Genomic DNA, 18,601 nt, shown 5'->3' with positions numbered 1-18,601 from the left:
CAAATTTGCTTGTGTCCTAGCTCAAGACTCAAACTTTCAAGCATACAAACATCAAAACAGTTTTTATTTCATTTCCAGCCCAAAGCAATGAGGCCACCAGCCTTGCCCAATAGACAAAGATAGCTATTGCCACATCACTGGGATTTAATTTTCTGCCGTTCAACAAAATACAGGGAAATCAAAACAAACAAGGGAGCATTTTCATATTTTTGAGACAGCGCCATAAGAACAAAAACCGTGTTACGTTTCCCTTAACAACTGATGTTCAAATGAACAAAACAACCATAGAAACAGATAGACTTCTCTTAAGGCAGGGGTTGGACGCTTGTGACCGAGATATGTCCCTATATTACCACACCCCAGACCTCCCCACTGGTTTTGCTGGTCTGGCCTACTGGGAAATGGACATTAACCCCATCTGGCTGTTTTGCTTGTATCTCATAGGCCTGGAAGATCATTATCCAGTGGAGACATTTTGGCCTGTGGTCAAAATGAAGCTTCCTTCTTCTGATTAGTCCCGAAAGCATCCGGAGCTCCTTACTCCAGCGTTTTCATGATGGCTTGAGCCTGTTTTAGTTCTGAGGAAGGAAAATAGGAGATTTAAAAAACGAAGGAAGGATCCTAATGACATGTAAGAGACCACATTCCCTCAGAGGTCACCAAGAATCACACGAGGACGCTACAGAAATTTGATAAATAAAATAAATAAATTGCCTTTGCTCCCATGAAATTCCTAATTTCAAAGGCTTTGATCTATGTCCTGTCAGGAATGATGTTAAGCAGACTTGAGGCCAAGGACAGGGATGTCTCTGGGATGCCACTAAAATGGAGCACCCTGAACAATTTTCGCCATAATTCTGCTGCTTCCCTGTCCAGATTATTAAAGAACACATTGTCACGTTTGTTCCTTTTTAAAAATATAATATTTTTCCACATTGTGTGATTGAGCAGCCTCGATTTCTGGCTTCTGTTTCCTCTACAAAGTAATGCCCATTTCGATGGCTAGAAAGAGGCAGGTAGAAAGGTGAGGGATTCAGGCCTGTTGCCTTCGGAGATATTAAAAGAGAAATCGGAATGTTTTATCTCTTTAAACAGAGCTAAGTGATGCCTTGCTTGTTATAAGGCTCTGGCAGAAACCAGCGACCCCTGACCCTCTCCAAGCTGTAGAAATGTTTAGCTTCTCACCAGCAAGTAAGACGCGAAACTTTTCGGCTGACAACGTCATCGCCACAGGCTCTGTCACCTTTTGGTCGACATTTTTCACGTTCAGCTTGAGATGAACGATTGGCTCGTTGACCTGCTGGAGCTCGCTGGAACTAAGCGTGTAATCCACTCTCCACGAAACAGAATCCAGGCAATTCACTGCAAGCAGAGGGAACCAAAACTTTTAGGCACATTACGCTGTGCAAGGCACTAGTTCTCTTGAATGTGTCAGGGGCACTGCCAAGGAATTCACCCAATCACAGATTGCAGCAGCTTCCAAAATATACCGCCACTATGATTTTTAATTTGTGTTTTGTCTGCTTATATCACCCCCAAAAAAAAGAGAGAGAGAGAAGAAACACAGGGAACAAATGAATGTTTTTTAAAAAAGCCAAGTTGTTGTACCAGAAGCAGAATTCCATCTGCCTTTCCAACGGCCCTCAATGTAGGTTGGTTGCTGAGTGCCCAAACTGCTGTCATGTGACCACAGAGGAGGTCTAAGTCAGGGGTCCCCAACCTTTTGGACCTCAGAGACCACTAAATTCATAATTTTAAATCCTGCGGACCACTAAGATGATCTGCCTAATGACTGGCTGGCAAGATGGTCATGTGACTGGGTGGGCGTAGCCAACTTGATGTCACTCACATCGAGGGGCGCCTCGCCGGCCTCTGCTCACCCCTCCCCTCCCAGCCACTCCTCACCTGCCCACCTGGACTCCTTAGGGCCCCAATAGGAAGCAGTTGTTGGAGCTAAGCAGCCACCATGAGAAAGAGTTGGCAAAATAGCTGGCTCAGTTCAAATTGGAACTGACTGAGAAGGAGGCTCAACAGACGCACCTCACAGAGGACTACGAGCATACGTTTTCCAAGCAGAGGGAAGACCTGCGGGAGTGCAAGGCCAGGTACCAGTGTCTGGAGGCTCAGCGGGCTGAGATGGACAGCCAGTTCCAGGCCACGATACAGTCCCCACTGGAACACGACCCTCTGGCTCTTTGCCACCAGCGGCGTTTCCCTCCAGCCTTCGCCCAAAATAATTTTTCTGCGGACCACCAAAATTTTCTTATGGACCACCTGTGGTCCATGGACCATCAGTTGGTGACCGCTGGTCTAAGTGACAGAACTTGGAATTTGGGTTGTTAAATCCCTTTTTCAGGGTCATCACTTCAAACAGTCGCCAAGCGTCTGGTCATAAGGACTACCTGTCCTAAGAAGTGCTCTGAAAATTCCAGGGTAAGAAGAGCCACTACGTGTGTTCCTTGACAGGGCGGTTCAGCCTTGTTGGCATTTTACAGGATGTTTCTCCAATCGATCTGTGAGCCCCCTGTGATGCTGAGAAATCTTCCCTTCAAGAAAGCAAAAGCATCTCAGACCGGGGGAAAGGCTGCAGAGGACAGTTTCCCTAAAGTGACCTTTCGTTTTGGAACAGCAAAGGAGCTTGACTTACATCTCAGGCTGCCCTTCCTGAGGCTGTCCTGAAGAGAGCTCTGTTTTTCCTCGTAGGACCGACACAATCCTGCCGCATGCTCTGAAACCAAGAGATCAGCTAAGTTAAGCCACCAGTCCAAATCTTCTGGCCTTTTAGACCAGGGGTCTCCAACCTTGGTCCCTTTAAGACTTGTGGACTTCAACTCCCAGAGTTCCTCAGCCAGCTTTGCTGGCTGAGGGACTCTGGGAGTTGAAGTCCATAAGTCTTAAAGGGACCAAGGTTGGAGACTCCTGATTTAGTCCTATTTAATCCTGCCCTCCTCTAAAAATTCAACCAGCTAGAAATGAAAAAAACAACAACCTCCCAAATGCAAATGTTGAAGTTATTCAGAATTTTTCCTCTACTTTGTACAGCATAAACCTAATTTCATTTCTCCCTCTGGATTTCTACTGGGTCAACTTCGAAGTTTTATTTACGGTTCGAGGTAGTTCTGAGGAACCGTTAAGATTTTTATGTTTTGAAAAGAAACAACTCGGAAATCACCTTTGGGCAGCCCCAGCTGTTGAAGTTCGCTGGAGAGGGACTCCGAGTCCACATTGTATTTGGCGGCACTTGAGAGAATGAAGGCGAGAACAGCAACAGTGGCTTTCACATCTCCCGATTCTGCCGAACGAAAAAGAAAGGAAAGATGGTTGTCTGAAGCAGGTCTTCAGACTAACACATTTTATGGGAAAGGATATCAGTGACTTATGCTGGCTGGGGAATTCTGGGAGTTGAAGTCCACCCATCTTAAAGTTGCTAAGGTAGAAAAACACACCTCTATAATTAGCCCAAGGCAATGAATTGCTCCAGAACTGTGTTTGTAGGTTTGCTGAAACGTTTTGTTCAAAATTTACCTATTTGGGGGTCAAAGTTTTGGAAAAGAACTTAACCACGGTCTATATCAGTGTCATGGCTGGTTAGGGGAATTCTGGGAGTTGAAGTCCACAGCTTGGACATGAAGCATGTCAAACTTTTCAATTTTCAATTCCCAAACGTTGGGAATAGGGCTGCTCAAAAGTTGTGACATGCCTTGGGGATGGTAAAGGTATTTCAGTTACTTTAACAATAATTTGGATGAGCTTGGTAAGTACCGTATTTTTCAGAGTATAAGATGCATCTTTTCCCCCCCAAAAAAGAGGGTGAAAATCTGGGTGTGTCTTATACTCCAAATGTAGCTTCCCCACCCAGCTTCTCAAATGGAGGTTTCAGAGGCTAAAAAAGGAAGAAAAGCTTCAGAAAAAAAGCCCCCAAACAGAGCTTCAGAAAAAAAGCCCCCAAACAGAGCTTCAGAAAAAAAGCCCCCAAACAGAGCTTCAGAAAAAAAGCCCCCAAACAGAGCTTCAGAGGCTTTTTTTTCTGAATCTCTGTTTCGGAGGCTTTCAGAGGCAGGAAAAAAAAGCAAAAAAAAAAAAAAAAGGCAAGGCACAGAGCTCGCAACCAAGGAACCTGTTACTAAAATTCACCTCTGGGAACAGCTGATTGGGGGTATTCCGGGAGGCTGATCCACCTGCCAATCAGCTTTTTTCTTATTTTCCTCCCCAAAAACTAAGGTGCATCTTATACTCTGAAAAATACGGTAACTACATTTTGTTTGTTTCATTACCACATCTTAAAGCTGGCAAGGTTGAGAAGCTCTGGTCTGTCGTTTGGAATTCAAAGATGAACATGTTGAACAAAGATGAACAAGAGATGGCTTTACAGGATCTGCCATATTTTGCTGGATGCTCAGAGATGACCAATTTCGCAAGTCTCTTGCAAAAAGATACCATTTGAAGTAAGGAACCGCAGCACCTTGTTGTGCACATAACCCACGCACAAATGTGCTTTCAGCACCAATGCTAAAAACTCAGAAAATAAATGCAACTCTGATTCTCAAATTTCGGTTGACAAATGTTGGCAGGGTAGGAAATGGCTTACCTGTATCCTAACTTAGTCCTTGGACATAGAAGGGAAAAGGAAACTTACCAAACTTGGCATCTGATGTTAACTTCAGGATTTTGTCATACTGCAAGAGACAAAAGAACGATTTCTAGCTTGGCTCAGCTCAGACATAACACGGGGAAGTCCCAACAACAAAACATTCTTTTAATCCATTGCAGAGTTTTCGATTTACAGAGCACTTTTTGGCAGCTTCCAATTTAAGCACTCCTCACTTGCCATGGAAACCCAGATATGAATGGGACAGCTGATTTATGAACCTATTATTTAAAAAAGAACGTTCCACAGATTTTTTTTTTTATCTGAACGTGCTTCTCTCTGAACCGATCCTGGATTTATGAAAACCGAGTTTGGAAATTATCCAGGAAAGAGATTGAGAATGAACTCACATCAATGCCCTCTCCAAGCACATCCTTCAGAACCTGGGCACAGATCAGCTTGAGTTTCACCGAAGACTGGGGGGAAAAAAGACAAAAATGTGTCATTTTGAAACATCATCTTGATTTTTTTTAATCCTCCCTTGGAGAACGGTAGCTGTCAGGCACAATCTTACAATGGGGCGAATCCAGCTACAAGTCGGTAGTAAAATGCTAGCAGCCCCATACCTTAAAATAATTAAAATATTCATGGAACTTAAAGGGACCAAAAAAAAAATCACTTACTATTTTAGCCAAAGTGCTAATTTCTGCCAAGACCCAGTCAGGACAGTCCAAATCCCCACAGAAGCGAAACCTCTGGCAGGAAGAAACAAAATTTGAGTACTTTTCCATTACTTTAAGATGGGTGGATTTCAGCTCCCAGAATCCCCCCTTCTAGCATGCATGGACTTCAACTCCCAGAATTCCACTAGTTATCATGCATGGTCTCCAAGCCCCAAAATTCCTCCAGCCAGCATGCATGGATTTACGGCTGCCAGAATCCCCTCACCATCTAGTGTGCAAGGACTTCAACTCCCAGAATCCCCCCAGCTGGACTTCAACTCCCAGAATTCCACCAGTTAGCATGCATGGTCTCCAAAATTCCTCCAGCCAGCACGCATGGACTTCAGCTGCCAGAATCCCTCCCCACTAGCATGCAAGGACCTCAACTCCCAGAATCCTCCCCGGCTGGACCAGAATTCCACCAGTTAGCATGCATGGTCTCCAACCCCCAAAATTCCTCCAGCCAGCATGCATGGACTTCAGCTGCCAGAATCCCCCCCCCACCGGCTGGACTTCAACTCCCAGAATTCTCCATCTAGCAGGCATCCTGGACTTCAATTCCCAGAATCCCCCCAAGCCAGAATTCTGGGAATTGAAGCCCACCCATTTTAGAATTGCTGAGATTTTGCACTGTCAAATGCACTGCACTGACACTTTTTTGCACTTGCACCAAATTTTATTTTAAAGATTTGGGTTTTCAACCTCTAATCCTTTAAAATAACGCCGCCGCCCCCCCCGCTAGCAATAAAGTGCTCCCCCCCCTCACCATTTTCCCCTGATTTGAGCGAGACCCTCCTTCCTATGCAAAGCGAGTCACCTGACTTCTCTTTTCTACCCAATCTCTGAAGAGCTTCCATTCCACCGCCTGTCTTACTTCTAGCCAATCCGTGAAAAGCTTCTGCTTTTCCAGCTGTCTGCTTTCTACCCAATCCCTGAAGAGCTTCCTTTTTTCCCCACTTCTTTCTATCCAATCCCTAAAGAGCTTCCTTATTTTCCACTTCTTTCTATCCAATCCCTGAAGAGCTTCCTTATTTTCCACTTCTTTCTATCCAATCCCTGAAGAGCTTCCTTGTTTTCCACTTCTTTCTACCCAATCCCTGAAGAGCTTTCTTTGTTTTTCAATTCTATCCAATCCCTGAAGAGCTTCCTTGTTTTCCACTTCTTTCTATCCAATCCCTGAAGAGCTTCCTTGTTTTTTCTAGCCTGCTTCATTCTAGCCAATCCCTGAAGAGCTCCCCTTGCGTCAGCTGACCGAGAGCAAGTCAGCTGACTGTCAGTGGATCTTGCTGCTTGTTATAGCAACACGTGTTCTGTTGATCGTGGGGAATGGGAGTCTTTAAAGAGCTAACGCGTGTCTTAGCCCCTTTGCAGCCTTCATTTCAAGATCTCGGCTTTTCCATATCTGTTAACAATTCAATATACAAAAGGAACTTTGGGAAGGCTTGCCTGGCTGCCCATAAGAATACAAAGCAGTTATTCAAGTTTTTGTATCTTGGATTTTTGTTTGAAATGTGGGGGGTGGGGGGGCAACGTTTTGCCATAGCCCTGACCCATTCCTAAAGTCACATGAAAGTTCAGGTCTAACCCTGCTCTGCTTTTCACTCTACTTCTCTTCCCCCCTCTTCAAAACGAATCCGATTTAATATTTTAAGCTGTTTTTATATTCTACAGTTCTGCATGCTTGCTGCCCAGAGTTCACTGCCAATAAATTTGTTCACTGGTTGGCCAATAAATTTTAAAAAATAAATGAAATCCTGGCATGATCAGAGGAGCTGATATTTTGAGGGGTGAACATGAGATAATGAATTGTTATTGGAAAACCCAGTTTCCATCTTCTAGCTAATTTTTTTAATGTTTTATTTGCAGGCAATTCTGTGAATTGATAATAAAGATTTAAGCTGAGTATAACTAGCATGTGAAACCCAAACGTCATTTAAGCCACAATCAACTAGATTTCACGCAAGGCCTTATTTATCAAACTATTTTGAAGCGAGTCATGTCCTAACATAACATTAGACCACAACCTTAGGAGGGCCCCATACAGGACTGAATGAGAGTTACAAGAAAGTACCTTTCATATCTTTAAAGTGAATACAACTTTTGAGGTACTTGTATATAAGGCTCAACTGAAGCCTTGGGGCAGGCGGGCAGAAACCAAGCACTGCTTCAATTAACAGCAGAGAGAAGAGGTGGCTTTGTGAGATCTAAAGGAAATCCAAATTATTTTTTCAAGTGAGCACAGTCTTAGCAGGACAAAAATCTTCTAACCTTTGTTTTGATGCTTCTGATATGTTTTCTATGCAAACACCATTATATAATTTGTTTATTGAACAAGGTGTAGGGGAAAAAAAACAAGTCTTTTTTTTACGCCTTGATTTATTTTAACATGCTTCCACATTGCATAACATTTTAAGAAGAATTATAACGTCTTTTCCTAGTACAAAAGATTGCTAGACTGGTCACGGCCAAGCTTGTAGTAAGGGCTATTAAGATGATCCCTACCAGCATCCAAGGAATTTGGATGAAGCCTGAAAAGAAGAAAAAAACAGCAGTTTTTTCTTAAACAGCTTTTTTTTTTGCATTGAAAATTAAAAGTAAAGAATATCATACAAAACAGGAAACAAAAAGCTAAACATTCCGGTTTTCCTTTCCTACAAAACTAAAGAGTGGAACTTAATGACAAGCAAGTGCCATTGAGGTTACTTTTATCCCAAATTTCTTGTCTGAGAATCTCCCCATCAAAGATTTAAACAAAAGTTCCCTGCAGATTTATAATTGGATGAGATTACTGTTGAAAGGATAAGGGTGACATCCACCTATTCCGTCTTTCTGGCTCCAAGTGAAACAATTGTATAGAATTTCACAGAATTTCATGCAGTTAATACTAAGTCGAAGTGGAAGTAACGGTTTGAGTGTCAGATTAAAGGATTGTGATCACATGGAAAAGCCCAGGGAACTGCTGTGGTCCTAAGGTTACAAAAGCTGTACACCTCTGATTTAGCAAGCGATGTGAGTATATCCGGTTATGGTTAGTTAACAAATTATGGATTAACACAATGTTTGAACTCCATAATCAAGACGATACTGTACCATGTTCTGCTGATAAGATCAACTTCTTATTCTGATTGTCAGGTGGAGTTCTGGAAGTCATGTACGAGTCAAGAATGAGGATGGGACCTAGCATCACGTCAACATCTGCCTCCTTCGATTTATCTGCACGAGAACAAGATTAACAACACATTTACATTAATATAGAGAGCGCCCAGTTTGGTTAAGACATCAGGCTAGAAACTGGGAGACCGTCAGTTCTTGTCCCATCTTAGGTACAAAGCTAGCTGTGGGCCCGTCCCAATTGGTCAGTTAGGAAAGAAATTCTAATCTTTATTGTCAGTGCACAACATATGTACAATGAGATTGGTTGAGCTCCCTCAGTGCACCCCCCCCCAACACAATACAACTCACAGTGAAGACAAAAAATCCCTAACCCAATAAATCATATTAACAAAACACCCAGTCCTATTGCACCAGTGTGAACATGTTACACATTGTGCCGGCCCTGCAGTCCAAAAGAAACTCTCAAATCCATTATGAAGGAAAAGTACACTTTACTAAAGCCAAGTGGTTACAGAGAAACAAAGCCGGATATGAGTTTTTCATGCCCGAAGAATGTGGTTAACTTTTCCCTTGATCCTATCCTTCCCCTTGGTAATCTCTAGGTGTTCAATCATATTCAGACCAATTGTTTTGGTAACAGTCTCTGGTTTCACTGTCTGGATGGTGCTGCATTCCCATAGTGTGACCTTGGAACGGTCTATGGCTCTGACGAGTAGTTTCATTTCCCCTTCATGCTAACCTTCCCCTTATCCCATCTTGCAGTTTCTCCCCCTATTGCATATGGTGGGCTGGCAGCCAGTGAAACATGGCGTAGCAGGATAGCAGTCCTGGCAGGGCCAGTCACTTTCTCTCAGCCCTTGGAAGGAGGCAATGGCAAACCGCTTCTGAAAAAACCTTGCCAAGAAAACTGCAGGGACTCGTCCAGACAATCTCTGAAAATTGGACACAATCGTCCCACATCTAATATTTCCAGAAACAGAGCAGCTGCTTCTGAATATCATTCAAGGGAATGGCTCTTTCCCTCTACCAACCTTTTGATTGCATACCCAATTTAGCAGCCACATCTCTGCCCAGTCTTCTTCCCCATTGGTCCCAGTGGCTGCTGGCTCGATCCGTAGTTCGAACACAATTCTGGGTTTTACAGCAGGAGCAAATATCTGCGGTGCCTTCAACTGGAACCCAACTGTGGTGAAAAAAGCCAAAGGGAAACGTTTCCTGTAAGGGTGGCCTAATATTTATTTAGAGTCAGATTAACAGAGTTGGAACTTGGAAGGGATTTTATAGGTCATCTAGTCCAACCCCCGCACCCAGGCAGGAGACCCTAGCCTACACCATTTCTGACAGTCTAATCTCTTCTTGAAAGCCTCCACTATCAAATACTTTGCCCTCTTAACCAAAGGATACTTGACTATATCCTAACTTACTGATAGATGATGTATTAAGTTCAAAAGTATTGATCAGCCTAAGATCAATTGGGCTTACAAGATTGTTTACTTGTAACCCAGGTTAGTTTCTGCTTAAGGTATGGAATGAACTTAGCCAATTGCGATTTATGCAAAACTCTTTTTAAGTTTATCATATGCAAAATACCTTATACTATTTGTACTACATGTAGCTAAGCCCTGTATTAAAATGTTGATGTTTTATTTTGAATAAGTCATTTAATAGGGTAAGGGGAAGAGAAAAATAGGGCATATGAACCAGTTCAGGTAGTGGAGATTTCTAACAGGTTCCTCTATCAGGACAATCAGTTAGGGAATACTTGTTCAAATATGGAAAAGTATGTTCTTCAAACCACTGAATGCAGCTGAGAAAATGTTTACTGCTTATACATTAATCAGAAAAATATGCAATAGCCAGTTAGGTTAAGATACCGATTTCCGAACTATTGGTGTGTAGCTCAGAACAAGATAATCACCAAGTCTTCCAAAATAATATGAATCTAAAGCATTTTTCTCCAAAGAAACAGACAAATTACATTAAAGGAACTAGTTGCATGTTCACATTTCTGTTGACTTCAGCCTGCTAATGTCCTCCTACAGTGACACATGGCTTAAGCACGGTGACTTGAACCTGTAAGAATGTCAATGTTGCTTACCTGTTCGTAGCTGGATGGAAGGAACAAGCTTTGTTCTCAGAATCAGGAACCTGAGTAGCTGCAACCACCTTCAAATGGCAAGTGATGTAGATCTAGGAACAACATAAAAAGTGGCTCAATTTAGGTTATGGCATGAATAGAATAACAGAGTTGGAAGGGACCTTGGAGGTCTTCTAGTCCAAACCACTGCTCAGGCAGGAAATCCTACACCACCTAAGACAACTGGTTATCCAACATCTTCTTAAAAACTTCCAGTGTTGGAGCATTCACAACTTCTGCAGGTAAGTTGTTCCATTGGTTGATTGTTCTCACTGTCAGGAAATTTCTCCTTAGTTCTAGGTTGCTTCTCTCCTTGATTAGTTTCCACCCATTGCTTCTTGTTCTACCTCAGGTGCTTTGGAGCAGGGGTCTCCAACTTCGGCAACTTGAAGACTTGTGGACTTCAACGCCCAGAATTCTGGGAGTTGAAGTCCACAAGTCTTCAAGTTGCCAAGACTGGAGACTCCTGCTTTGGAGAATAGTTTGACTCCCAAGAGTGACCAAGGGTAAAACTTCAAAAATATTGCCCTTAGGAGCCGGGTTTCAGAAGGACTCTTACCAGATCTCGGGTGTCTTCGCCAAAACGAAAGACATCTACTGTGAATTGGAGTACATCATCCCTGATCCTTGGTGATGAGAAGGTTGAGCTGGAATCAAATTGTCCGTCTACCAGGCAGCTGGGGGGACACAACATCTGTCAACAATGCTTCCTAACTTTTGACACACTTGGTTACATTAGTGCAGTCAGACTATTTACTGAATCTGCACTACTATTAATCTTCTCATAGTTCCCATCAACAATCTCTTTCCACTTATGACTGTATGACTATAACTTGTTGCTGGCAATCCTTATGATTTATATTGATATACTGTCCATCAATTGTGTGTAAATGTTGTACCTTGATGAACGTATCTTTTCTTTTATGTACACTGAGAGCATATGCACCAAGACAAATTCCTTGTGTGTCCAATCACACTTGGCCAATAAAATTCTATTCTATTCTATGTTAGTGTCCTTGTGCCATCTCCAGACAACAGGCCTAGCTGAACCCTGTTGTGTTTAAGGCAGTTGTGAGTCTGCTCTTTAGCCCCCAAAGCTTGGCTCGGAAATGGCCAATAAAAACCACACTGCATGCAGGATTACCATCAAACACAAACGGCACATAATATAATATAATAACAGAGTTGGAAGGGACTTTGGAGGTCTTCTAGTCCAACCCCCAGCCGAGGCAGGAAACCCTACACCATTTCAGACAAACGGCACACCAGGGCACAGATAAAAACTGAAGTGATCGGCACCATCCTTTCAAGTTAAAATAGAATTTTTATATAAAACAGAGAGAAAGCAGGTCTTAAGGAGATTTAATAACCCAACCTTGATAACGGGGATGAGTTGATCCTTGTGAAGACAAGCACAGAACAAGAACTTTCTTGCAAGGAAGGACCAGAAGGCCAAGATAACAGAGAAAACCCAATTCCTCATCCAAATTTAGCCAGTTTATGGGGGGTTCTTGCTGCCTTCGGAGCTTGGTTGCTTTCTTGCAGACATTTCCTTACCCAAACTAGGTAACATCAGCATCAAGCACCCCTCATTTCATCCCAGAGCTACAAATATTCTCCTTTATTAGCAATTTTCATGTATAACCAAGCTTATTGCTCCAGATGGTTGTTCTACCCCCGTGATGGCAAACCTAGGGCACATGTGCCACAGGTGACACGTGGAGCCATATCTGTGGGCATGCAAGCGTTGCCCTAGCTCAGCTCCAGCGCACACGCGCGCACCGGCTAGCTGATTTTCAGGCCTTCCGGGACCATTGGAAGTCAGGAAACGGGCTGTTTCTAGCCTCCGGGGGGTGAGGGGAAGGCCACTTTTGCCCTCCCCAGGCTCCAAGAAAGGCTCTGACCAGTTCTGGAGAACCAGTTCTGACCAGATCTGGAGAACCAGTAGCAGAAATTTTGAGTAGTTCGGAGAACCGGTAGTAAAAATTCTGACTGGCCCTGCCCCCATCTATTCTCTGCCTCCCGAGTCCCACCTATTTGGGAGGAAATGGGGATTTTGCAGCAGCCTTCTCCTTGAGTAGGGTGGGAATGGTGATTTTACAGTATCCTTCCTCTGCCACGCCCACCAAGCTATGCCATGCCCATCAAGCCACACCCACTGAACTGGTAGTAAAAATTTTTGAAACCCACCACTGGCACGCATGTGCAGGGGGGAGCATTGAATTATGGGAGTGGGCACGCACATGCACAACCCCACCCACCCCCTGTGCTCACTCTGCTTTTGGCACTAACAGCGAAAAGGTTAGCCATCCCTGTTCTACCCCATAGCGATGACCATCTTAGGTGGACATAGTGCAATTTTGCTACAGAACAGATGGCTTTAGGATCTCCAGGAGCAGAAAGTTAGCTTACATAAGTTCAGTGCAAGTGGAAAGAGAGATGATAGTCAGAGGAAACTCTTACCCCTTGTAGCCGATGATGGGATAACGGGGACTGGAATCTGCCTCTGGGCTCAATGTGGCTACACAACTATCAACAAAGAGCCGGAGAGGTGTGTGGTTTTCTGCAATTACTTCAGCCTGAATGTACATGACTTCTCCCAACTGGTAGCCGTTGGACGCTCTTTCTGCGCTCCAGCCCTCTGAAAACCAAAGTCATCGTTGCCCAACGTGGAAGGGCTTCTTGGATGCAAAATTCAACCTAGTGAACCCAATTCAGATCAGGGCAAATAGTCCTCCCCCCTGCCCCCCCCCCTTGTATCATGTTTGCAAACGAATGTGCACCCCAATCCTAACGCTTATATTTTTAAAATTGTCTGCACCACTTGAATCCGCTGCAGTCGTCTGAAATATGCAGAAACCGGAACGTACACCGATATCTAAATTCCCCCCTCCACCCTCCCAGAATTTGAAGGTCTATTAGGAACTCTGGAAATGCCACAAAAAGTCAAAAACTGTGCAGAATTGTGTATTGAGGAAGCACAGTTCTGTAACGTTGTTTGCAATGCATATCTCCGTACGAATATTTGGACAAATATTGTCTGGCCGTATGCACAAAGCAATGCAAAAGCGGAATCATATTTTTTTAACCAACAATTTAAAAAATGGTTTCGCTAATGCCAACGTGAAAAAAAAGTTATTTGTGCACAATTAAGGTTTACTCTCGTAGGACTAGCGGTGGGTTGTTCTCGGTTCTGTCCGGTTCTTGAGAACCGGTAGTAAAAATGACGGGAGGCTCCGCCCACCCGTCCTAAGGTCACATTTGGTGATCTGCGCACGCGCAGAAGTGCTCCCGTTACGAACCGGCAGTAAAGGTAAGTAGAACCCACCCCTGCATAGGACCCTTATGTTCACTAAATCAGGGGTCTCCAACCTTGGCAACTTTAAGACTTGTGGACTTCAACTCCCAGAATTCCTCTGCCAGCTTTGCTGGCTGGGGAATTCTGGGAGTTGAAGTCCACAAGTCTTAAAGTTGCCAAGGTTGGAAACCCCTGCACTAAACTCATGAAGAAAGAGGCGGGTTTCTGGAAGCAATTATGGCCCATCAAATTATTCCCAACTCCTAGCAATCACACAAAAAGAAATACCGGTCATCAAATGTAAAGAGAAGTGGAGTTTTTCTTCTGCAGAAATCGTTGACATGAACGGGATCCACGTTGGCTTGATTGCTTGAGTGCTTACGTTGTTTTTCCTGAAAAATAAAAGAGACAAGGTAAGGTTTCCCAAAGAGTGCAAGTCATTTAGTTTTATCCACCAGAGCTACGTCCAGAAATTCTGTTGCTTTGGGTGAAGAAAGAAACACACTATTCTAACCCTCAAGGACCTACATACCAATAGAATATTTATAGCTTAGGGTTGAATTGTGAAATCCTTGCTGCACTCTCCACTCCTTGGGGGTTTTCTAGCCACAACCAACCCGAGAGAGGATAAAGGTTTCCACCTGGCTAAACAACTGAGTTTGTTCCTTCAACCTTGCCAAATTCCAGATCCATTCTTAAGCAATGATTGAGTTTGGTTTCACGTCTCACATTCACTCCGTACCACTGTAATTTCTTTCATGAACCAAGTGTCACCACGTTCTACCAGTTATGGTTTATGTCAGCGGTGAAATCCAATTTTTTTTTTACTGCTGGTGTGTGGCTTGGTGGGCGTGGCAGGGGAAGCATACTGCAAAATCCCCATTCCCTCTCCACTCATGGGGAAGGATACTGCAAAATCCCCATTCCCACCCTACTCTGGGGCCAGCCAGAGGTGGCATTTGCCGGTTCTCCGAACTACTCAAAATGTCCGCTACTGGTTCTCTAGAACCTGTTGGATTTCACCCCTGGTTTAGGTCCATGGAGATTCTCAGTCACCCAAGTCACGGTTATCCCAAAGGTATTTTTTTTTCCCCAAGAGGCAACTGGACTTTGTTTTTCTTTGAAGATATTTCACTTCTCATCCAAAAAGAATTTTTTCCTCTTGGAAAAAATTACGATAAACTAGCTGGGACTAGCTTATGATAAACTAGCTGGGACCCACTGGGTCAAGAGGAGACGATGGCTCAGTTCTTTTATTCATACACAATATGTTCTCATCTCCCATCCAAAGTGACCATCTCTAAGAGCCACGCCCACCTCACATTTTTATTCGTTTCATCCTCTGGAACTCACCTTGGGTAGTGACACTCAATGGGGACATCAACGGGGCTGGTTCTGACTATCACACTGTGGGAAGGAGGGGTCGGCTTGTAATGAAGACTGATGCTGTAGACTAGAAATTCTGGAGTCATCTAGAGACAGGAAGGGAAGATGAGATACAAGATGCAGCAATAAACCAGGATTTGGTTTATTCAGAAGCGAATCTGGGGCTTGTAATACAAGGGGAAATTTCCTGGCATGGGGAAAAAGGCAGGTTCTTCAAAATCTTGGAAGAGCAGAAATGTGGAATAGCAGAAAACCTCACACCAAGTCTCTTCTGAGTTCTTTAATTCTTGGGGTTTTTCCCGTGTTTAAGGCAGCTACAGCCAATGTAAAACAAGCCCCAGGTGACACACTAAAGCAGGGGTCTGCAAACTTGGCTCTTTTAAGACTTGTGGACTTTAGCTTCGCTGGCTGAGGAACTCTGGGAGTTGAAGTCCACAAGTCGTAAAAGAGCCAAGTTTGCAGACGCCTGCACTAAAGTAATGAAAGCCTTTTCTACACCTTCGCATTTTCAAAAAGTCACTTCCTAACTTGTGACAGAATGCTGGTTTAATTGCATTCTTCCACCAACTCCCAGAGAAAACTGGGCACTTCAGAACAGAAAGAAAGAGGAGTGGAAGGGGAAGAAAGGAAAGTGGGGGGGGGGAGTGGGGGGGGAGAAACCCAGTACCTAGGAAAGAGGAACATTCTTGTGCGAACAAGCCAGCTGCTTTATTGTCTTGAGAACTGGGCTCTCCTGCTTTGAGTAGGGGGCTGGACTAGAAGACCTCCAAGGTCCCTTCCAGCTCTATTCTGATTCTAATTATCCTAGAAGTGGCTATTGGGGGCTACCTCTAGGGACCAAAGATTGGGGTTTGCAGAACACCTTCCACCCTTACCTGCAAGACACTCTCGCACTCGTGAAGGCCTACATCAAAGATCACCATGTTCTCAGCAGCATTGTAGGACGTGGGTTGGCAGCCAGTCGGACCCAAGCTCAGGTCCTCCACCTGGACAAGTCTCCCCGTGCCAAACAGGTCTCTCTTCACCATCACCACCACATGGGCCTCTCCACACTGGGCCAGCACAGGTGACAGGAGGGACAAAGCTCGTGCCTGAGAAGCATCTACCCAAGCGTAAGGGTAAGTCTCAACTCCAGAAGGCAGATAAAGCTGCCTCATAGGAGCAGGAGTGTTAGAAAACCCCCAAACATAATCTCGGGGGTCCAAGGAGGCCACGTCCCTGATTAGCCAACAAGCTAAAACAATGGCCAGATTCTGCAAAGGTCCCATCCTGTCTGTTCTAGGAAAGCTGGCAGAAAAGACCAGCATCTACCCAGGATCCTTTTTATTCTAGGTAAACTTCTCTCACCTGGCTGAGATAACCAGGCAGCTAATCAGCTTCCACTTCAACCAGTGCAAATCCTGCAAAGCACCAACAAAACATGAGTTTGGCTCTCCCCCAGCTGCAAGCTCTCTGCGGGGAAGAGGTGATGTAATGTAGGTTAAGAGTTTCAGCCCTTCTTCTGAAAGTACTTAAGATTTACATAGGGCCAAAGAGGGTGTGATCCACTGGTTGAAGTTACAAGGGAGTATCTCAAAGGTCCTTTTTCCAAAATTCAAACAGATTTTCTTGGGGTTGTTTTTTTTTAAATGTTTCTCTTCTCATCCAAGAAGCTTCTTCAGAAGGAGAAGTTTCATGGATGAGCAGTGAAATGTTTTCAAAGGGGAAAAAAACCCCCAAGAAAAGATTGGACAACCATTTGTCTGAAATAGCCGTAGGGTTTTCTGCTTTGAGCAGGGGTTGGACTAGAGGACCTTCAAGGTCTCTTCCAAGTCTTGTTATTCTGTTAAAAGTTCCCTTGCCTTTTGGAAAAACCAAGAAAGTCCAGGTGCCTGTTAGAAAAAGGACCTTTGGAAAAACCATGACCTGGATGGTTGAGACTCTCCAGAGCAGGGGTCTCCAACCTTGGCAACTTTAAGACTTGTGGACTTCAACTCCCAGAATTCCTCAGCTTGGGAGTTGAAGTCCACAAGTCTTAAAGTTGCCAAGGTTGGAGACCCCTGCTCCAGAGACACACACAGGAGGGCTCTGGAGCAGAGAAGATAGAAGCCCTCCACAAGACTTAGAAAGTGGGAGAGGAATTTTAGGCAGGTTGAAACCCCATCTTGAACCTGCAAGATAAGAGGGCATCTTGTCTCAAGAAACTCTTGGAAGTAAAACCCAAAGCAATAATAACAGAGAGTCACCTGTCCTCTGGGTGCTTAATATAATTTGTAAGAGTCTCCCCTAATTTTATCCCTGCAGAAACAACCTGATATGGTGGGCTGAGGGAACCTGACTGCCTTCTCTCCCAAGTTCTGAGGTCAGGTAGGGAATTTGAATCCAGGTCTAGAATGATGTTTGCTTAAGTTTAGACCAAGGTCTGACTAAATGCAGTACAGTAGTGGGTGATCAACCGTTTTCAGATGTTTGGGGCAGGGGTAAAATCCAGCGGGTTCTGACAGGTTCTGGTACGGAATCGGTAGTGGAAATTTTGAGTAGTTTGGAGAACCGGCAAATGCCACCTCTGGCTGGCCCAAGTGGGGTGGGAATGGAGATTTTGCAATATCCTTCCCCTGCCACGTTCCCCAAGCCACACCATGCCCACAGAACAGGTAGTAAAAATTTTGAATTCCACCATTGGTTTGGGTGTGTGTGTGTGTGGTAAAATATTCTAGTGTTTCTGAATAAATTACATACAGTATATCAGAGAGACATTTTGCGGAACTAAATTTCTTTTATGTTTTCTTTACTTAGTAACTGTATAAAAAAAAAATAAGTTGGTCATGCTTGGAAGCCATAATTCATATATACTCCTCTAGGCAGACATTCCAGCTGGTTCAAAAGAATCTAACAGTAGCAATGTTCTAGCTACAGAATGTGTGAGCTCAGCCATTCATGGGTCTGGCAAGGTTAATCCTTGTTGGAATTGGAAATTCCCTACCTTTTGGGCTGGGTTCACACCACACAAGCTACAAATAAACTAGAATGGCTTGATGCAGTATCCCTGCTTGGATTTTGTCCCCAAAATACTGTAAAACAATGTGGTATTTATAGGCAAGGCAAGATCTCATCTTAAAGCAGTGGTTCTCAAACTTGGTACCTTGAAAATGTCAAGACCGCAACTCCCAGAATTCCGTAGCCAGCATCCCTGACTGGGGAATTCTGGGAGATGAAGTCCAGACATCTTCAAGTTGCTAAAATTGGGAAGCACTGCCTTAAAAATAGTTGCATTCTGCAGGATGGCTTTGCCATTTCCTAAACAAGAACCAGATATCTATGTGTGTGTGTTGTACATGTGTGTGACACTCAGTCACCTAACGGCTGAGCCAAACTCT

General features: G+C 44.0%; 2 protein-coding genes across 3 annotated transcripts; both read right to left on the bottom strand.

Moving 5' to 3' along the window:
• Positions 1–47: 47 nt before the first annotated feature.
• On the bottom strand, positions 48–6,152 carry COMMD4 (COMM domain containing 4). Of its 2 annotated transcripts, none has more exons than XM_058155925.1 (8): positions 6,077–6,152; positions 5,272–5,343; positions 4,999–5,064; positions 4,637–4,676; positions 3,173–3,292; positions 2,648–2,728; positions 1,186–1,362; positions 48–578 (listed from the first exon to the last, which is right to left on the bottom strand). In XM_058155925.1, exons 1-8 carry the CDS (start codon positions 6,077–6,079, stop codon positions 538–540), a joined length of 600 nt encoding a protein of 199 aa, XP_058011908.1. In that variant the 5' UTR covers positions 6,080–6,152; the 3' UTR covers positions 48–537. The 2 variants fall into 2 exon arrangements, with proteins under 2 accessions (XP_058011908.1, XP_058011910.1); XM_058155927.1 differs by lacking the exon at positions 6,077–6,152 and adding an exon at positions 5,537–5,979.
• Positions 6,153–7,685: 1,533 nt separating this feature from the next.
• On the bottom strand, positions 7,686–16,783 carry LOC131184529 (zona pellucida sperm-binding protein 3-like). Its single transcript, XM_058155922.1, has 9 exons — positions 16,121–16,783; positions 15,213–15,331; positions 14,148–14,251; positions 13,025–13,202; positions 11,121–11,238; positions 10,523–10,614; positions 9,471–9,607; positions 8,401–8,523; positions 7,686–7,838 (listed from the first exon to the last, which is right to left on the bottom strand). The coding sequence occupies exons 1-9, from the start codon at positions 16,550–16,552 to the stop codon at positions 7,720–7,722; spliced, it is 1,422 nt and encodes a 473-aa protein (XP_058011905.1). The 5' UTR covers positions 16,553–16,783; the 3' UTR covers positions 7,686–7,719.
• Between the last annotated feature and the right edge of the window lie 1,818 nt (positions 16,784–18,601).

The sequence above is a fragment of the Ahaetulla prasina genome, chromosome 13 (genome assembly GCF_028640845.1).
Source record: "Ahaetulla prasina isolate Xishuangbanna chromosome 13, ASM2864084v1, whole genome shotgun sequence".
Classification (NCBI taxonomy): domain Eukaryota; kingdom Metazoa; phylum Chordata; class Lepidosauria; order Squamata; family Colubridae; genus Ahaetulla; species Ahaetulla prasina.
This window is presented reverse-complemented; position numbering and strand designations above follow the sequence as displayed.

Excerpts from the sequence above, each read along its gene's own strand:
- COMMD4 (XM_058155925.1), bottom strand. Across the intron at positions 5,065-5,271 it reads TTAGCACTTTGGCTAAAATA|TCTTCGGTGAAACTCAAGCT; the intron begins GTAAGTGATTTT and ends TTTTCCCCCCAG. Across the intron at positions 2,729-3,172 it reads ACAGCTGGGGCTGCCCAAAG|AGCATGCGGCAGGATTGTGT; the intron begins GTGATTTCCGAG and ends TCTTGGTTTCAG.
- LOC131184529 (XM_058155922.1), bottom strand. The coding sequence starts at position 16,552 with ATGCTGGTCTTTTCTGCCAGCTTTCCTAGAACAGACAGGATGGGACCT. Across the intron at positions 14,252-15,212 it reads ATTGAGTGTCACTACCCAAG|GAAAAACAACGTAAGCACTC; the intron begins GTGAGTTCCAGA and ends TTTATTTTTCAG. Across the intron at positions 13,203-14,147 it reads CTCTTTACATTTGATGACCG|AGGGCTGGAGCGCAGAAAGA; the intron begins GTATTTCTTTTT and ends TTTGGTTTTCAG.